The sequence below is a fragment of the Silurus aristotelis genome (genome assembly GCF_946808225.1).
Source record: "Silurus aristotelis genome assembly, chromosome: 27".
Classification (NCBI taxonomy): Eukaryota; Metazoa; Chordata; class Actinopteri; order Siluriformes; family Siluridae; genus Silurus; species Silurus aristotelis.
Window position 1 is genome coordinate 13,449,744 of NC_139600.1, and position 19,184 is coordinate 13,468,927.

At 35.9% G+C, this 19,184-nt stretch overlaps 2 protein-coding genes across 9 annotated transcripts in view; both read left to right on the forward strand.

Annotated features, from left to right (window-relative positions):
* Window positions 1-5,688, forward strand: part of limch1a (LIM and calponin homology domains 1a) — a 68,326-nt gene extending 62,638 nt beyond the window's left edge. For all 8 annotated transcript variants that reach the window (XM_083532645.1, XM_083532647.1, XM_083532648.1 and 5 more), the window contains 3 exons: window positions 1,449-1,557; window positions 1,710-1,812; window positions 2,350-5,688. In XM_083532645.1, coding sequence (XP_083388771.1) covers window positions 1,449-1,557; window positions 1,710-1,812; window positions 2,350-2,375 — 238 coding nt within the window. In that variant the 3' untranslated portion in view covers window positions 2,376-5,688. The remainder of the gene's footprint in view (window positions 1-1,448; window positions 1,558-1,709; window positions 1,813-2,349) is intronic.
* A 5,868-nt stretch (window positions 5,689-11,556) lies between these two features.
* Window positions 11,557-16,676, forward strand: exosc9 (exosome component 9). The gene is made up of 12 exons (XM_083532950.1): window positions 11,557-11,751; window positions 12,337-12,431; window positions 12,565-12,684; window positions 12,771-12,873; window positions 13,934-14,071; window positions 14,258-14,340; window positions 14,565-14,697; window positions 15,209-15,297; window positions 15,519-15,665; window positions 15,799-15,929; window positions 16,019-16,085; window positions 16,489-16,676. Exons 1-12 carry the CDS (start codon window positions 11,686-11,688, stop codon window positions 16,523-16,525), a joined length of 1,209 nt encoding a protein of 402 aa, XP_083389076.1. The 5' UTR covers window positions 11,557-11,685; the 3' UTR covers window positions 16,526-16,676.
* The last annotated feature ends 2,508 nt before the right edge of the window (window positions 16,677-19,184 follow it).

Genomic DNA, 19,184 nt, shown 5'->3' on the forward strand with positions numbered 1-19,184 from the left:
TTTATTATTTTGAGCTGCCAATAAAAATCTTTATAGAGTCAATAATAATAATATTATTGAGGCAATACTGAAATACTGAATAATTAATTATTATTAGGTAGAAGACATGATGTATGGAAATGACGACACAATGAAACATTTTTATGAAACACAAAAAAAGATTAAATTCTAATTATTTATATATATATATATATATATATATATATATATATATATATATATATATATATATATATATATATATATATATAGTGAGGAAAATAAGTATTTGAACACCCTGCTATTTTGCAAGTTCTTCCACTTAGAAATCATGGAAGGGTCTGAAATTGTCATCGTAGGTGCATGTCCACTGTGATATAATCTAAAAAAAAAATCCAGAAATCACAATGTATGATTTTTTTAACTATTTATTTGTATGATACAGCTGCAAATAAGTATTTGAACACCTGAGAAAGTCAATGTTAATATTTGGTACAGTAGCCTTTGTTTGCAATTACAGAGGTCAAACGTTTCCTGTAGTTTTTCACCAGGTTTGCACACACTGCAGGAGGGATTTTGGCCCACTCCTCCACACAGATCTTGCCTGGACATGTGCTGGTTTAAGCAGGGGAACCTTCCGTGCCATGCATAATTTCAAACCATGACGTCTTAGTGTATTACCAACAGTAACCTTGGAAACGGTGGTCCCAGCTCTTTTCAGGTCATTGACCAGCTCCTCCCGTGTAGTTCTGGGCTGATTTCTCACCTTCCTTAGGTTCATTGAGACCCCACGAGGTGAGATCTTGCATGGAGCCCCAGTCCGAGGGAGATTGACAGTCATGTTTAGCTTCTTCCATTTTCTAATGATTGCTCCAACAGTGGACCTTTTTTCACCAAGCTGCTTGGCAATTTCCCCATAGCCCTTTCCAGCCTTGTGGAGGTGTACAATTTTGTCTCTAGTGTCTTTGGACAGCTCTTTGGTCTTGGCCATGTTAGTAGTTGGATTCTTACTGATTGTATGGGGTGGACAGGTGTCTTTATGCAGCTAACGACCTCAAACAGGTGCATCTAATTTAGGATAATAAATGTAGTGGAGGTGGACATTTTAAAGGCAGACTAACAGGTCTTTGAGGGTCAGAATTCTAGCTGATAGACAGGTGTTCAAATACTTATTTGCAGCTGTATCATACAAATGAATAGTTAAAAAATCATATATTGTGATTTCTGGATTTTTTTTTTTTAGATTATGTCTCTCACAGTGGACATGCCCCTACGATGACAATTTCAGACCCCTCCATGATTTCTAAGTGGGAGAACTTGCAAAAAAGCAGGGTGTTCAAATACTTATTTTACTCACTGTATATATATAATTAATTAGACTGACAGTGTAGTTAGGCAGAAAAGTGTTTTACTGGTCTTCTTGAAATATCTGTGAGTGTTTAATTTTAAAAATAAGCCTAATTGTGCAGGTCAGTGAGTGCGAAGAAGCTGTGCTCCAGCTGTGCACAGCCACTGGGGAAAGGAGCAGCTATGATCATCGACACTTTGGGACTTTACTTCCACATTCAGTGTTTTAAGGTAATATACACATGTTGTGTGAGTGTGTGTGTGTGTGTGTGTGTGTGTGTGTGTGTGTGTGTGTGTGTGTGTGTTGTTGTGCTTGCACACGCAATTTATAGATCTCCAACACTCACTCAGAATCACCTGTGTGTTTGTCCTGTGTGTCCCAGTGTGGAGTGTGTAAAGGGCTACTTGGTGACTCGAGCACAGGGACCGATGTCCGGATCCGAAATGGTGTCCTCAACTGTCATTCGTGCTACATGAAATCTCGTGGTGAGCAAGTTTTATTATATAGTTACGCGTTTAATAGGTGGAACAAAAACTTAGAAATGTACAAATCTAAACTGCAGTAATTACATTCTCCTGCAATATGAATAGAAACCAAATAGAATATCAGAGAGTAAAAAACTACATTCAACTATAGTGATGTTTTATCTTGTGTTTTTTTTCTCCAGTGTTTATACTTAAATACATACATTCATAAATATAAATAATATTCTGACCATACAGCCCTACTCATGCAGTCTCCTCTGAACAGTGCATGGTAAAATATTTCTGCCAATTTAACTGCGAAAACCATTTATGTAAATCGGTGGTTTCTGAAACTGGTAATTCTAATAAACTTATCCTCTGCAGCAGAGGTAGCTCTTGGTCTTACTTTTATGAGGTGCTCCTCATGAAGAGCCTGTTTTATCATAGCATTTGATGGTTTTGGAGACTGAACTTGGGGATAGTTGTTTTCTTTTTTAATATTATTATTATTATTATTATTATTATTAAAACCCTGTATAAAATCTTTATTCCCCACAGCTGCTGGTCAACCCACTACTTTATAAAGCCTTTATTTGCAGCTGAATTGAAGAGGAACTGGAACATTTGCCAAGCCCTGCAGAAACCTGGGCCATCTTCTTGATGAACATTTACACATCATTGTATTTCATATCATCTCAAACAAAACAAACAAAAAAAAAGCACAAATCACCTTTTGATAACAGATTCACCTGGGACGTCGTGGGGTATTTGGATATTTTTGTGTAAAGCTTCACATTTGTTTGGTGAAAAAATATTTCTTCTAATGGCAATAATACGAATCACCACATGCATGAGCATGCACTGCGGTTAACAAACCATTGCTAGCTTGATGTAAAAAAAAAAAAAAGCATAACTTGGGTAGATTTAAATTTAGCGATTAAAAACACTGATCTGTTAAATCCCGTTATCTACGCGTGTGATGTGATTGAGACGTCAGCTAAGAGGGCGTGGCATCATTCTATCAGCGTTTTTTTGCACTTTAGACTTTGTAATCTACAAACCACTTTTTCAGCCACTGATGACAAACATTCAGGAAGGAACATTGAAATGAGTGTAACAAGCTGTGGTTATTTGAACCTGCATCTGTTTTGCTTGGAAGTGATAAAGGCTTCCTATCAGACCTCAAGTGCACTATTTAGTCCCTTTTCTAGTGCACTAATGGAAAGTAGGAAATGGTTTAGGATGCCTCTTGAAATGTTTACGTCTGAGTCCCAAATGAACTATTAAGCCTGACAAAGATATGAACACTTTGAAAGCAAATTGTCATTTGGGGTTAATTTGACTGTATGTGTATGAGAGAGATGGTGTAAGCTTATTTTGCGCTATATGTCCATAATTGAAGGAACCATATGCTGCATTTTTCTGCAATGACTAAAAAATTTATATATTTCCTTATACATACATAAAGCACTACAAAAGGTGTAGAAGCCTATAAACCTTATGTAGTGCACCTATACAGATACTGAAAACAATTTGGATTTCAGCCAGAGACTGAACAGTTTAAAAGATGTTTTGTTTTTTCTGTTTGAGGTTTTAACTTAATTGTGGTGTTGAACTAGTGTTGTTGTTTTCTTTTATTTTGCTATTTATGTTCTCTTTTATCATCTCGTTTTTGTCAAAGTTTAATTTTTTTTTTGCCTGTTTTGTAATGCATGATGTTTGCTGTCTTATAAATACGCTTATTTTCATTTGGTTTGTTTTGGTCTCTCCATTTTATTGTATTTTTTCCTTTTTTTTTCGCCATAATTAGCTGGAGAAAGAATTAGATTCAAGTCGTTACAGTTTTGAAAAATTCATTCTGTTTTTCCAGACAGCTGCTGAGTCATATCTATTTCCATGCTGTGCCTTAAATCTAACTGTACGACCTTTGGTGTGAGGTTGTGTGGTCATGTGTCTGTGTATGCAACATCCAAAGCTTCATACAGCTATTTCAGTTCTATTTTGCGGAGAACAGTCATATAGTGCGCTATATACCTTGCAAAAAAGTTGTATTTTGTGTGCATTAATCTTCTATATGGCGAAAATAAATAATAAAAAAATAACCCTTAAGGTATTGGCGTCCAACTACACATAAAGGTTTCTAATAGTATGTTTACTTAGCAAGGTTTAATTCATCAGTCCAGTCTTGGACTTTTGAAACCTACATTTTTACTTGACAGTTGGACAAATCACCCACTTTATTAAAGCTTCATGTTTTTGTTGACCATTAAAAAAAAAACAGAAGCCAGTATAATGTCATGATGAATGTTAAGCTAGTTAGCTTTTCAGGGGAATGATTGATCATTAAAGATAAAAGAAACTTCATCCTCTTTTAACAACATTTCTATTATAACACTTTGGAAACACTTTTATGGTTTTTAAGACATGCATTTTCTTTTATTTGTAACTAACTAGGTCATGTAACAGTATGTAGATTTACTTCAACCAAACAAATATGTAAGTGTACAGATGTTAACCTTTATTTTCATAGAAAAATCCTCCCTTAGCATGAAGAACGGTTCTACACACTCTGCATCCAGACAATTTGTTTCTCTAACCATTCAGATGAAATACTTTGCCATACCTCTGGTAAAACTTGCCAAAGATGATCTTCACTATTTGGTTATTTTTCTTTCGGATGTACACTTCGGCTCATTGTCTTGTTGTTGGCGAACTTGGTTGAAATTAGTCGCAGTTCAGACATAATTGTATGGTGTTGAAGTATGGAATGGTTGCCATGTTGGTTTCTTTTACTTGAAACAACCCCAAACCATTAAGCTTTTACCTTCATGTTCGATTGTGGTGGTGAGGCAGTCTGATCACATATTCACTCCTGTTCTTCATATTACTGTACACAAGAACTTCTTTTAGAGATGCATTCTTTTAGAGATGCGAATGCATGCGTCTCAAAAACCATAAAAGACTTGGTGTTCCCAAACTTTTTACACCTGCTGTAGCACATCATGTTTACACCCTCAAAAAACTGTTTGTTTTTAAGTAAAAATATACATTTTCTCTGAAATTCTCCTCAGTGTTTTCACGTACATGCGTATTCCTGATTCCAGAAAGATCATATTTTATCTTTGCACGTTTGTTAATCCGATGTGTATAGTGAAGCAGGTGATGGGATTCAGCACCATTTGCACGCATTATAATTACAGCATCAAATTAACCTGCCACAGCGTGTTATGTTGAAACATAGCTACGTACCAAATGGACAACTTTTGTTTTGTGAACATGTCAACTGCAAAATGAAATTTATTTGCTTTGTCTCGGGGACCTGGGCTCCTGATTGGTTAACATGTACAAATGATAGCACTCAGGCTTCACTTGCACTGCAAGCCTTCAGGTCTGTAAAATCAGGACGTGTCCCAAACACTTGGAACTGATAGTCAAGTTTTTACCAAAATCCAGGAACACAATCAAGAGTAAGTTTTAGTTATTACAGTGGTTATAGAGATCCTGATGGAAAAAAATATAGCTAACTTGAAATTATTTGGATAATCATAAGCAACCTAAGTGTGTTCATTTTATCAAAGCTTTTGAGAAGTTTCTAGTAAGAACCCTGACTAGAGAGACATTCTTGCGTTTGGGACACGTGCTTTGTCCACATCTGTAATGTCTGCCGTTTTATGTGCTTTGCTAATCTTTAATTATGATATAACAGTTGGTTCGTAGCAGGATCATGTAGCTGATATGATTTTATTACTCAGAGAGGAATTGAGTTGTTTGGGGAATGTGCTGAACCTGTGTATTTATTTCATCATCTTAGGAAACCTAACGAACCCGACGAACCCTCCATACACAGTGGGTTTTATAGCAAGTGTATGTTTATATAAATAAACTATTTTAAATGTACTTTCATGTGTGTGTGTCTGTGTGTACATATACAGCATGTGTGTATGCGTTTGTGTTGTTACCATAGTTGGAAATGAAAATGAGGGAAAAAACCCACACTGATACACACTGTTTCCTTTATTAACGTAAAAATTCATGCATAAAACACTTAAAACAAAATTGCACTTTCTATGAAAATACAAAATACCCAATTCATGAGGTTTGAAATAAATAGATATTAAATCTCTATATAGTCTGTATATAGATTTTATTCAGTGAACTGCAATCATGCATAAAACCCTAAAATTGATCATAAAAAGTAATATAATTAACAATAATAAAAAAATAATTGACAGTTCCTAAAAACCAATACTGAACATCGTGTCACTATATTAATTCTTTATAAAACATTCTCATTAAAAGTTCAAATAATATATAATAATTGAGATACACAAATACAAAAAATGTCTACAAAACTTTTAGTCAATGTTTGAAATTTCAATAATGTTAATAATAATAATAATAATAATAATAATAATAATAATAATAATAATAATAATAATAATAATAATAATAATAATAGGCTGGATTTTGTAAATACAACTAGTTTTAGAAAACAAAAAATGACTAATTTATAAAAAAAAAAAAAAAGGTAAACACCATACATACAAAGAAAATCAAAATAACTATAAATCAATCACTTTTTTTTTTTTTTTTTAAAGAGAAATAAAGAAGTGTTTCCAAAAACAGGGCCCATCAATCTTTTTAGAGTGAAACAGATCTGGTACATTACAAATACATGTATACTGTATAATGTGCTTTTTTTTTTTTTTTTTTTTTTTTTTACAGTTACACTGGTGTTAAACACAAGCCACATATTTACAGTTGTACTATTGCTCCAGATAAATTTATACCAAGGGGGTCTAGGGAATTTATGAGAGTCCAGGTCTCTGGTTTGCAAACCATGGTGTTAGGATAGAATAATGCACACTTTTTACAGTTAAACTTATCAGGATGTGATACACGGTGAATATATTGTAAATATGGAATAAACAATTGTATACAGTGTTTGCAGCTGGAATAGAGAATAAAAATAATAGTAATAAAATTGTTGAAAGTAGAAACATTAGGTGCAGGTTTTATTATACAATCAAACAGTGTTTCGTTACGTTATAATGTCAAGTAAATTGTATTTATGATGTAGCTGGTCTACAGTATTTATGGATCCTGTTATAGTTCTAGAAACCAATAATAAGGAAATAAAGAGCAGCACATAGGCTAAATAAATAATAAACAAATGTACTATTTTATTTGGAATGCATAGTGGTTGAGCGAACATTACAATGAAAACTTTTCCACATGCCATCCACTGCTTTTTGCTACAGGACTGCATGTGGCTTCAGTGTTCAAACAGAACTCACCAAACTTCACAGATGATGCAGAATGAGATTTGGGTCTTTCCAGCTTTTTCTCTTCTTTAGGTGGTGCTCGAGTCACACCGGCTGCACGGTCTTCCCTGCGTGCTTTAGCACGTCTGTTCTGGAACCAAACCTGAAGGAAAACCCATAATGTGGTGACTAAGAGAAAACCACAACAGCATGCAATACTGGCAGTGCAGTACAGTAGACTTTGAAGAAACCCTTTGTCATGTGTGACACCTCTGCTTCTTTCCATACATCCATACTTTAATACCGGTATTTATAACATCAATAACACTTTTCACTGAAAATTTTTAACGGATACATTTAATAATGCAATACATAATGATACACTATATGGACGAAAGTATTAGGACGCCTGACTTTTCCAGCTATATCTGCTTCTTCCTTAAACTGTTACCACAATTATATAGGACGTCTTTGGGTGCGGTCACTTTCAATTTTCCCTTCACTTAAACTAGGAGATCCAAACCTGTTCCAGCATGAAAATGCCCCTGTGCATTTCCACGAAGATATGCTTTTTACAGAGATTTGGAGTGGAAGATCTTCAGTGGCCTGCTATAGAGCTCTGACCTCAACCCTAATGAACGCCTTTGGGATGAATGTGAACACTGACTGCATCCCAGACCTCCTCACATCACCTACATCAGTACCTGATTTTACTAAAACCTTTCTAGCTGAATGAGCACAAACCTCCACAAACACACTCCAAAATCTAGTGGAACATCTCAGATTAGTGGCAATTGGAACGAAACGTGGATTGAGATGTTCAAAAAGCACATGATGGTCAAACTTTTGTGCATGCTGTGTACATTCTGCATTAAAATCGGTCCAAAATATAGAAACGTAAAAGACAAAAGCCTCCTCAAAGTAAGGGGTTGAAGAGATCACTATATCAGCACTTAATTTGATATATTTCGATAATAATCATATAATAATAAATAATAATTATTTTATTACAATGACATTTATACAATTTTAATATAACAAGTGAAACAGTTCATTTACAAAGTATTCAGACACCTTTAATTAAAATTTTTTTTACAAAGCCAAGTGGACATTCACTTACTGTCTGCACTGTACCTCATATAGAATCTCATCTCAGCAACAAGAGGGCAACATTGGTGAGAAACAAAATACAAGTTCAATGAAAACGCTACCTGGACGCGAGCCTCGGTCAGGTTGATCCTGTGTGCGAGCTCCTCACGCGTGCAGATGTCAGGGTATTGCGCCTCAGCAAACACTCGCTCCAGTTCCAGAAGCTGCACGTGTGTGAAGGTGGTGCGCATGCGCCTGGATTTGGGCCTTTCGGCACCTTCAGCAGTTGAGGAGGGTAGGATGAAGGATATCAAATGTAACTTGTGAATTACACTTTAGCAAAAAAAAATTTTTTTTTTAATTAGGTATACAGTACATTTCATAATCAGTACTTTTTTACATTTTTCATGTTGCAAGCTTATGCTTTTTTTTTTTTTTTTTTTTTACTGCACATTTCAAGAGAGTTTCCATACATCTTGCACAGAGGAAAGGTTTCTGTCTGGCCACTTTGCGCATTTTCATCAGATTTGCACGGGTTTAAATGCTAAATAATAGAAATAAGGGATACGATCAGACAAGGAACATGGAGTTTTCTGTTGATTATTTGACACAGGGAGTAAAATTAAATAAGTAAAAATGATTTTGGGCTTGCCAAGATTATGGGAACCACAGTGAAACAATTGCACACACACACACACACACACACACACACACACACACACACACACACACACACACACACACACACACACACACACACACACACAAAGAAAAAGATTATACATATTATAGCATACTGTATAAACTTTATGATACATCACAGACTACAGACTGAAGTGTGACAGGAAAAAGTTACCAATACATGAAGTAATCTTCATTTTGTTAAATCTAAATCTTAAATATCTCACTGTAACCGCACTACATGATGATTTGTGCATTTTTAAAATTCATTGTTTTTTTCATAGCTCTGGCTGTCACTGCTTTCTTCAGTGAGATTTACACTAATTGCTTCATAGTGCGACGCGGAGTCTTTCTGACGCTTCTATCTGTAGTTATAAACCCTGGCTACATGGTTTAATTAAAACCTATAATGCATGATTTTTAATCAAAATAAATGTTACATGAATATGCACAGAGTTTAATTACCTTGTATAATGATTATTTTTGTTAGAGAAATTAAGAGGTGAGCTTTTAGATATTTCTTACCAGTTGATTTAAGTGTTTTTTTTACCTATTTGGCAGAACGAGTTTGGTTGATCTCTCGGGATGCAGGGTCGTGGAAGAACAGGAAATGTTCTGCTCTGGATAAAATTGATCTGAACTCCAAAGGGATGACTGGAGGAACTGAAGTCATGGCTGGCCATTCCCATCAGGTACTGAGGCTCACAGGCTGCTGAATCCAAGCAGGAGAATTCCATTGTAGAGGAAAAGTCACACACTTTCTGCTTGTTCAGTTCAGAGCAGCACTTTTAAGTGTCACCTGCTGTGTGACCCCCCTTTTTTTTATTGTGTTTGCATGACAATAAAAGCTCACAGCAGCAACCAGCCTTTTCCATCACTGGCCTGCTCTGAATCCAGCCATGAATGTCTTCGTACTTGTTAATGGAACCCTTCTGTGTTACATTGTTCTATACTTTTTCCCATATTTGATATGACACATTGCACTGTACATCTCTAATTTCACTGAAATGTAATGTTTAATATTTATATAAATTTTGTTGCTTTAAAATTAATCAGATTAGCATTTTTGGAGAACAAGTGTGTATGAGCAGGCTGTTAAATAGTCTTGGTTTTTAAAGCATGAGCTTTTTATTATTATTATTATTAATTTTTTATTATTTGTTTTGTATTATTATTATTATTATTATTATTATTGTTATTATTATTATAACCATTTTTATTATTAATATTAATATTATAATTATCATTATTATCATCATCACCATTATTATTATTATTATTATTATTATCATTATTATTATTATTATTATTATTATTATTATTATTATTATTATTATTATTATTATTAGCATAAAGTAAAGATGCAATCATCATCAAGCCCTAAAGTAAAAATGCCTTTAAAAATCCAATATTTTGTGGCAAGCCTCTGCCTTTTTGTTTTTATAATTAATAATTCTTAGGAACAATTTGTGAAAACTTGAATCTTGAAGAACACTGTCAGAGTTCTTCAGGAGACGCTGGCTATCGCATTTGCTTTTTTGCTTTTTTTTCCCAACAGGCTTTATTATTCTCTAAAAGTGGTCTGTTGCTTTCTTCTATATAAAAATGCAGATGTCATAAACATTAATAACAACAAAACAATGGTGCCATGACTTTTGCACAGCATGTATGCACAGTAAAGTATTAATGGTAGGTCTCAGGCGAATTGCGCTACGTGTAAAAGAATATACAGTTTCCTTTGAACACTGATTGTGAGAAGATTGATGCTGAAGAGCGAATTAAGATGCTAGATGATTGATCACATGTACAATAGTGCAAAGAGGGTGGAGTCACGTGACACGTATAAGAGCGCCTACGTCTGGCCATGTCATCCATCATGACGCTTATATGAGAGGCTCAAGCTGTGTGTTCTAAAGGTCTCAATAACAACCACTGTTAGAAGTAAAACCGGCGGCTGGTGTCTGAATTGAAAAAGAACATCTGCCTGAATGCAAATTCTGTCCCACAGACAAGCACAGGTCACAAAACAACATGAATGGATAAAGAGATCATTTTGTGCCCTACTACTGAGCTCATAAACTGGCCTTCTGATCCATGAATACAATCTGCAGGCTGGTGATTAATGAATCCTGATTGTCTGATCATAAACAATGAACATGGAGTCTTTTGAGAAAACCAAATTATATTTTCAAAGATCAGATCATGCACAGAGTTTGCATATAAAGCAAAATACGTTAAAAAATATAAAAAACATTTATGAGCCAATTGAATTCCTCCAGTGTTTTTCATTATGGATCAAACATGTATGAACATGTAAGAACATAGACACACCTTCTACCACTCCAGAATTTTTCCTTCATCTCCATCTCACAATCCACTTCTGGAGCATTATCACTGATGACATTAATCATCACAGAAGATACACGGACCACAGACTACAAATGCTACGAAAAATGAAATACATGGAATTGAATATGTTTATCGGGTCCCAGAACCTACAGGTGCAATACACATTATCGCCACATGGTACTGGGGGCGCTGTTTAACAGCTGTGTATCTTGGTTTATGAAAAAATGTATATTATTAAAATCATCATTAAACATATTTGTTATCTCAGAGATTTTATTAATATGTTATAACAAAAACCATAAAGACTGTGAACATAAAATACATTATATATTTTATTAATGGCCTGTCAGAAAGGGGACGCTTTAACGTCATTACTGCGCGCCATGGTTTTGCTGTGCTGTCGTCATCAAAGCGCGCGGTAGAGGGTGGTCATGCTTACAAGAGGAACGTGAACGATTTATTTGGATAAGTTTTATATCTCTATAGGTTTTGCGACATTAGAGCAGCGAATATGAGGGAAACTCCTTTATCAAACTGCGAGAAACTCTTTCTCCTTAAATCTATTAAGGAAAAAAAGGTAACAATAAATAAATACAAATATTATGGTGCATTTCTTGCTTGATAACGAGTTTATCCCTGAATATAAACAGAATCCCAATTGGTCCTGGATGTGTTTAGTGGTGTTTATTTAGTGCACTAAATGTCCACTGAGGCAATAATCAGAGTACTGGTTCTGCCAGGTGTTTTGGTGATTTACCAGTAAAGCTGAACAATGTCTCTAAAATGTAATTGATTTAAAATTCTAGTAAATAAAACCTTATTTAATTCAATATGCAATGGCAAATATAATACACATTTGAAAAATGTATATATTGTTTGTAAAAAGTAATGTTCTGTGTTTTTTTTTTCTTCATTATATATTTGGTTATATTTAATTTAGTAAACAGGTTCCCTGACTGCAAAATGTGGACAAATACAATAACATTTACAGCATTTAGCAACCAAACTGCTTTGAGTATCAACGAATTTAACAACACTGGTTCGCTAGATTAGACTGTTGAGATACATGGGCTTCCTCTGACAATTTACTTTACATTTCTAGGACAAAAAAATGTAAATGAATGAGTTAGTAAATAATAAAAATGCTTTTGTCTGGATTTAGCGTTTGGATGGGAGGCAAACGTACGACTACCGCAATATAAAAATCACATTTGGCACAGACTATGGCTGCTGTACAGTCAGTTTGGGGAAAACAAGGTAATGCATGTAAACATTTGCTTGTATTACATTTCTGAACATCTGACTTGGACATTTTTTTTTCCATATTTCTAGCTATTTGGTAGATTATGTAGAAAGAGAGGTTTTGATATGTCTGTCTGTGTTTCTACAGGGTGTTGGCTCAGGTGTCATGTGAACTGGTCCCTCCAAAAGATTCCCGTCCCACTGAAGGCCTCATGTTTTTTAACCTGGAGCTTTCTCCCATGGCGTCACCTGGTTTTCAGTCCAACAGGTACGACACCTAAGCGTGACAAAATACTCAAATGTTGCAGACGTTTTTTTTTTGTTGCACTGACTTTTCTCTGTTGTCTCTTGTAGACAGTCAGAATTGTTAGTGACTCTGAACAGGCAGCTGGAGAGATGTCTGAGGAACTCCAGGTGCATTGACACAGAGTCTCTGTGTGTCATTTCAGGAGAAAAAGTGAGTCTGTGTGTGTTATTTGGTTTAAGGATATTTCAGTGTATTTTCTATGACACACTTACAACTTATTACAGGAATGATGTAGATGCAGTGATAAAGAAACCACACAGTAAAAACAAGTTTAGTCCAGGATTTACATACTTTACAATCTGATTACAGGATTATTTAATACTCTGAAAGAAATAGAAATCAAATCAAAAGAACAGTCTTTAGCTTACAAAAGTGATGACAATGAAACATAGTACAATGGTAGATAATAATATTTAAAATGATAACAGCTATTCTCTATAGTAAATTGTAATATATCTTTGGGAATATATTTTAAATTGTATGTAGATTATACACAATAATCTACACAATATGAATAAAAGTATCGGGACACTTGACGTTTCCAGCAATGTGGAAACCCAATTTTAAAGGATTGTTTGGATGCTGCAGCATGAAATGTTCCCATCGTTTAAACTAGGAGACCCAAACCTGTTCCAGCAGAACAGTTTTCCTGTGCATGAAGCAAACGCCATGCAGGTCTGCTTTCCATGGGTTAGAGCGGAAGATCTCCTGCTGTAGAGCTCTGACCTCAACCCTATTGAATACCTTTGGGATGAATGTGAACTCTGACTGCACCCCAGACCTTGTGACTGAATGAGCACAATTGTCCACAAGCACACTCCAGAATCTAGTGCAACATCTTCCCAGAAGAGTGGAATGAAATAGAATGGAAAAGAAAAGAAATGATAAGAATAGAAAAGAATAGAATGTACCAGGAAAGAAAAGGAAACTAATGAATAGAATGGAATCGAAAATAATAGAATGAAAAAGAAAGTAAAGAATGGAAAAGAAAAGAATAGAAAAGGGAGTAAATGTGAAATGCGATGTTTAAAAAGCACATGATTATTGTGTTCAGGTGTCCAACTTTTGTAAATATGGTGCATATTAATTCTAATAATTATCATAATACAGTAAATGAACGACTATAATTTTGGTTGAAATCCAATTAAAAATTGTGTCTGCTATTTGAAAGGATTTTTCACTGCTGTTCTTGTTTTGATTTGATTGACAGGTCTGGCAGATTCGAGTAGACGTACACGTTCTGAATCACGATGGGAATTTGATGGACGCAGCGAGCGTTGCAGCTATATCGGCTCTCTGTCACTTCAAAAGGCCGGAGGTGGCCATCCAGGGCCGAGAAATCACCGTGGTGAGTGGGATCGTATTTTGGTTTTATAATCAATCATTTATTTGATTGATTCTGAATTTAATCAGTCAGGACTGCAACAGTTTATAACTCTTCATATTCATAACACGATTTACTTTCCCAGCATTTACAGTGTTACGTCTTAGTGCTGTTCTACCGGCTGACTGAAGTGTTTGTTTTTGTGATCAGTTTAGTCCAGAAGAACGAGATCCAGTTCCACTGAGTGTTTATCACATGCCTGTTTGTGTGAGCTTCGCCTTCTTCCAGCAGGGGTAAAAAACACACCACCTGCTTGCCGTTAGATTTCTTGTCTCTTTATAGAAGATATGATATATTTTTATAAATGTTTTCATAATATTTGTGCAGTTCTCTGTGAACGTTTCCATCTGTAGCTCTTTGATTGCATGCAAGGCTTTTTTACCACCTGTTACCTTTAAAAGTCTGTGCTAAATGTGCAGATGATTAACCGTGTCTTCGTCCTCGCTGTCTCCTGCAGCACGTATCTGTTGGTGGATCCGTGTGAGAAAGAGGAGCTGGTCATGGATGGGCTCTTGGTCATAGCTATGAACAAACACAGAGAGATCTGCTCCATTCAGTCCAGCGGAGGCATCATGCTACTCAAAGACCAGGTAGAAGAGTGTGAGTGTGAGTGTGAGTGTGAGTGTGAGTGTGAGTGTGAGTGTGTGTTGGGTCACTCTATATAAGGGGTAAAGAGGGAGAGTAACTTAGCAAAGGGTTAATGAACAGAGAGAGAGAAATAGAAGTTTAGAAAGATGGGCTGAACAGAAAGAGAGGGACTGAGTATCAGAGCGCATGAGAGAGATGGGTAGAGAGAGAGAGAGGTTGTATGGACGGATAGTGAGCGAGATGTAGAGAGAGAAAGAAAGTAAGAGAGGGGTTAGGATGGACAGAGAGAGAGAGAATGAGAGAGGTTGAATAGATAAATATATATATATTTATAGAGAACAGACAGTGAGATAGTAAGATGGACAGACAGAGAGAGAAATGCCTTTTTTTTTATGTTCTTAAATAAAAAATCGAGTAGTTTTGAGTGTGATGGAAATATTTAAGATATAAAAACATTATTATTCCTGGTTCAAGATTTTAAATGTTGTCTGTTTGTGTTTATTCTTGTTTTAGGTTCTAAGGTGCAGCAAAATAGCCAGTGTGAAAGTGACCGAGATCACAGAGCTCATCACTCAAGCCTTGGAAAATGACAGACGAGTCAGGTTGTGTGTGTGTGTGTGTGAGCGTGTGAGCGTGTGAGCGTGTGAGCGTGTGAGCGTGTGAGCGTGTGAGCGCGTTTGCAAACCCGTGTGAAAGAAAGACTGATTTATTACTATGGGAACGTTTTAGCACATTCTCCTCTATGATTTTTCTTCTTGGTGCTCGTTGTGTAGTTGAAGGTTTTAAGGAATCAAAGCTGATTTTCGATCTCATTTATTTACAGGAAAGAAGGAGGCAAGTTTGGTTTTGCGGAGTCCGTATCTAAGGAGAGAATCACGGTTCTGACGCGAGAGGAAACACCGCTGGAGATGACTGATGTCCAGGCGACGGCTGATGAGATCATCAGAAAAGCGGACGCTCCTCCTGATGTGTATCTTTTATCAAATTGTTTTGTCTTTATAAAAAAAAAAAAAAAGGAATTTATTGTATAAGTTGATTGAAAGAACAAATCTTCTCGAGTCTCATTGACCTTTTAACGGTCGTCTCCTTGACCTATTGATCAGTGTGCCCTCCCCTGTGATTGTTGCCATGGGAACCGGACAGGTCGGGGAGGGGCTGGAGAACACTTGGGGTTTGGAGGAAGATGATGAGGAAGAGGAGATGTCCTATCTGACTGAACAGGAGAAGAAGAAAGGTACCGTGTCTGTTGGTTTTTGCTGCAAGATCAATTTAATTAGCAGGGGGCTAATTTAATGTTTTTATTTCATCTGTTTTGTCTGGCAGGTGAAGTGATGGTTATCTCTGACAGTGAGGAAGAAGAAGAAGTTGTGATATTAAATCAAGAAGTCCAGTAAGTACAGTCCAAGATCCTCCTTTTTTCTTCTGATCAGTATGATACATATGTTTGTGATACACACAACAAAATTTTAATGTTACTTAGAAGTGGGAAGTGTGGATTAAGGAATGATTTGTCGAGCTCAGTGACTTCATCTTACAAAGTACTGAAAACAGGAACACACCTGTTCTTACTAATGATTAGTTTGTAGGTGTATTTACTTTCTCAGAACTGTGAAGTTTACTCACTGTTATGGATTTCACCAATTTACACGTTAACAGTTTACCAAGTTACTGTTCCTATTCAAAGATCAAACATTTCAATGGTTGTTGGATTTTTTTCCCCAAAATTTAATTTCAGTGTTATGTTAATTAATGATTCTGGCTTTTTTTTTTTTTTTTTTTTACATAACATTCAGAAGCAAACACTTGAAACCCAGAAAAGGAAAACTGTGATGACCAGAAGACCTTTGTGTCTTTTTCAAGCTTCATATCACCAAGAACAGGTCCTGAAAGCCGGCTTTCTCTTCAGTGCTTTTGCGTTGATTGTACTGATTGTATTTAGGCTTTAAAAGAATGAGAGATAAATAAATGTTCTTTTTTTATTTACACTCTTTTTGTATGTGTGATTATGTAGACATAATATAAATACAGTACCCTGAATGAATCAGCATAAAACCTATTACCCACATTTTTGGGGGGATTCTGGAGCACCATTTACTGCACCCACCCACCTCACCTGCACACTCCAGCCCTTATGATTCACACAACGTGAGGACAAGCCGGATTTGCACCAGCAACCTCTAAACTCAGAGGCATGGCTTTTATCAGAAAGCTACCAAATCTTACAGGGACCATGTCTTCGAAAATCACAAGCAAAATAAAAGATAAAAACTAAATAGTAAAATGTCGCCGCCTAGTGGCCAACACGTGGACCAACTTTCCCACCGCCGCCTTATTCCTTCCCTTAAGCCTTCTTACAGAGGTTATAACGACTTCTAGTGTCAGAACAGAACAAGTGGTGCTGAACTTGATCATGTTTTAAAGTCCAACAAGATAAACGGAGTTCCATGTTTCCTAATTGTACAAGCAAACCATGTATCTAAAAACCTGGAACATATTTACACAAAATATGCAAACATTATTTTACTAACCAAATCTCATACTCTATACTGCCAAAAGTATTGGGTCACCTGGTCATAAGTATGGTATGTGATTTTTGAGCATTGCTTCCACAATTTGCTCTTATAACTCCATCCACTCTTCTGGGAAGCTTTTCCACTAGATTTTAGGGTGTGCTTCTGGATATTTGTGTTCATCAGCCACACTCGACAAATCTATTTTAGAGATTAACTTTCTCTTTTGTTTTATGAGCAATAAACTTAATTATTTCATCTGGAAGTATTTTTGTGGTCACTGATTACTGCTTATCAGCACCAGCATTAGCCAACGGGGAGAAGCCTATAATACATCTATCAGTTTCACATGTTGTCTGAGATACAATGTGACTTACTTATTGTTTGTACGATTTTTCTTTATCTAATATTTATTTTCTTTTTTTTTTGCACTAAGGAGTGACTTCCCTCTAGCCACTCTGCCATAAAGCCCATAGGATCTCAGCTCATTCAGAGTGACCTTTGGGTTCTTATTTACTTCTCTTACTAAGGACCTTCTCTAATATTAGGGGTTTTTTTTAAATAAAAAATTCAGTTTCACTTTGTCATTATGGGGTACTGAGTATAGATTAATGAGAATAAAAATCAACTTGAAGGATTGTAGTACACGTTGCACTCTGTACATTTGCACTACGTTAGAATTAACAGCAGGGGGCAGTATAACAGCGCCACAACCCTCTGTTCAGGTGTTCAAAATCCCTTAATGATGCTCATCTCTACAGTGTGCTGTGCAGAAATCTTTTAAATTAGGGATTAGACTAAATTAACAAACAATACAAAAAATGCTCATGAATTTATTTCAGCTTTTACACCATTTTAATTAGACATGGGAGTGTGTTATGACTAAACATACAATTATATATTATATAAACTTTATATTTAAGTACAGTTTGATGCCTTTATTTCTTTCATTAAATAATAAAAGATAAAACCGAGTAGGCTCAGTTTTATAATTGAGATAATTACCCAGCTGCTGCACGCACACGGCTGTTTCACAAGTGTACGTCATAAGGCTCAGCAGTGCGGGGAAAGTCAGCAGGCCGTAATTTCGTGACGTCACGAGACATCACTTGCCCAGCCTCTTCCGATCATTAACGTGGCAAATCCGGACGTGTGACGTATAGAAAAGCTCGTATCACCGGTGAGAATCGCGTACGCTGACGGGTTTTGCACAATCAAGCACCACTGATATTTTCTTCAGGAAAGTCACTGTAAATAAACTCCAATCCCTGTCTGAAACTGAAACACGCTTTGACTGCTCGTTACGGAAACATTTCTTCTTTTGCTTCTGCAACTTTTCAATTTATTGCCAATTTATTTACTGACCAGCATTTGGTTCATTACTGCCACCAACTGAACTGAAGTGTGGGGCATCTATGTGGAGTGAAAATTATTGGAGTGAAAATTATTGCGTTAATTTCTAATATACAGGATTGAAGAAACAGATTTTCAAATGATGTGTTGATCCCTCCCATTTTTCTGAATCTTAAATAGATGCCTTCATTTTACTGCTCTTTCCCATCACTTATGCCAGATGTTACTTCCCAAACACACACGTTGTTTATGTTGATGGTATGCTTGAGTGATTTTTTTTTTCGCCAGTTTTCCTCTACCTCCTCATTGCCAACACAAGGACAACAAAAACTCATCCAATTCTAAATTGGTAACCAAATGATGTATGTTGATGGGCGTGACTCCATGACGTCATGAGGGGCCGAACTCGAAAAACTTTCCTAAACCTAAACAAACCCGGAATGAGTGTATTTGGCACGAAAATGTCCAAATCGTTTTCAAGAATTCTGGCCATGTGAACCTTTTTAAATAACCCAGAATAGATTAAATATCATCTCCATTTAATGTTTTTTTTAATAATTAAAGACAAAAATAAAATATGGCGTCTGGCCCGTACGGGGATCGAACCCGCGACCTTGGCGTTATTA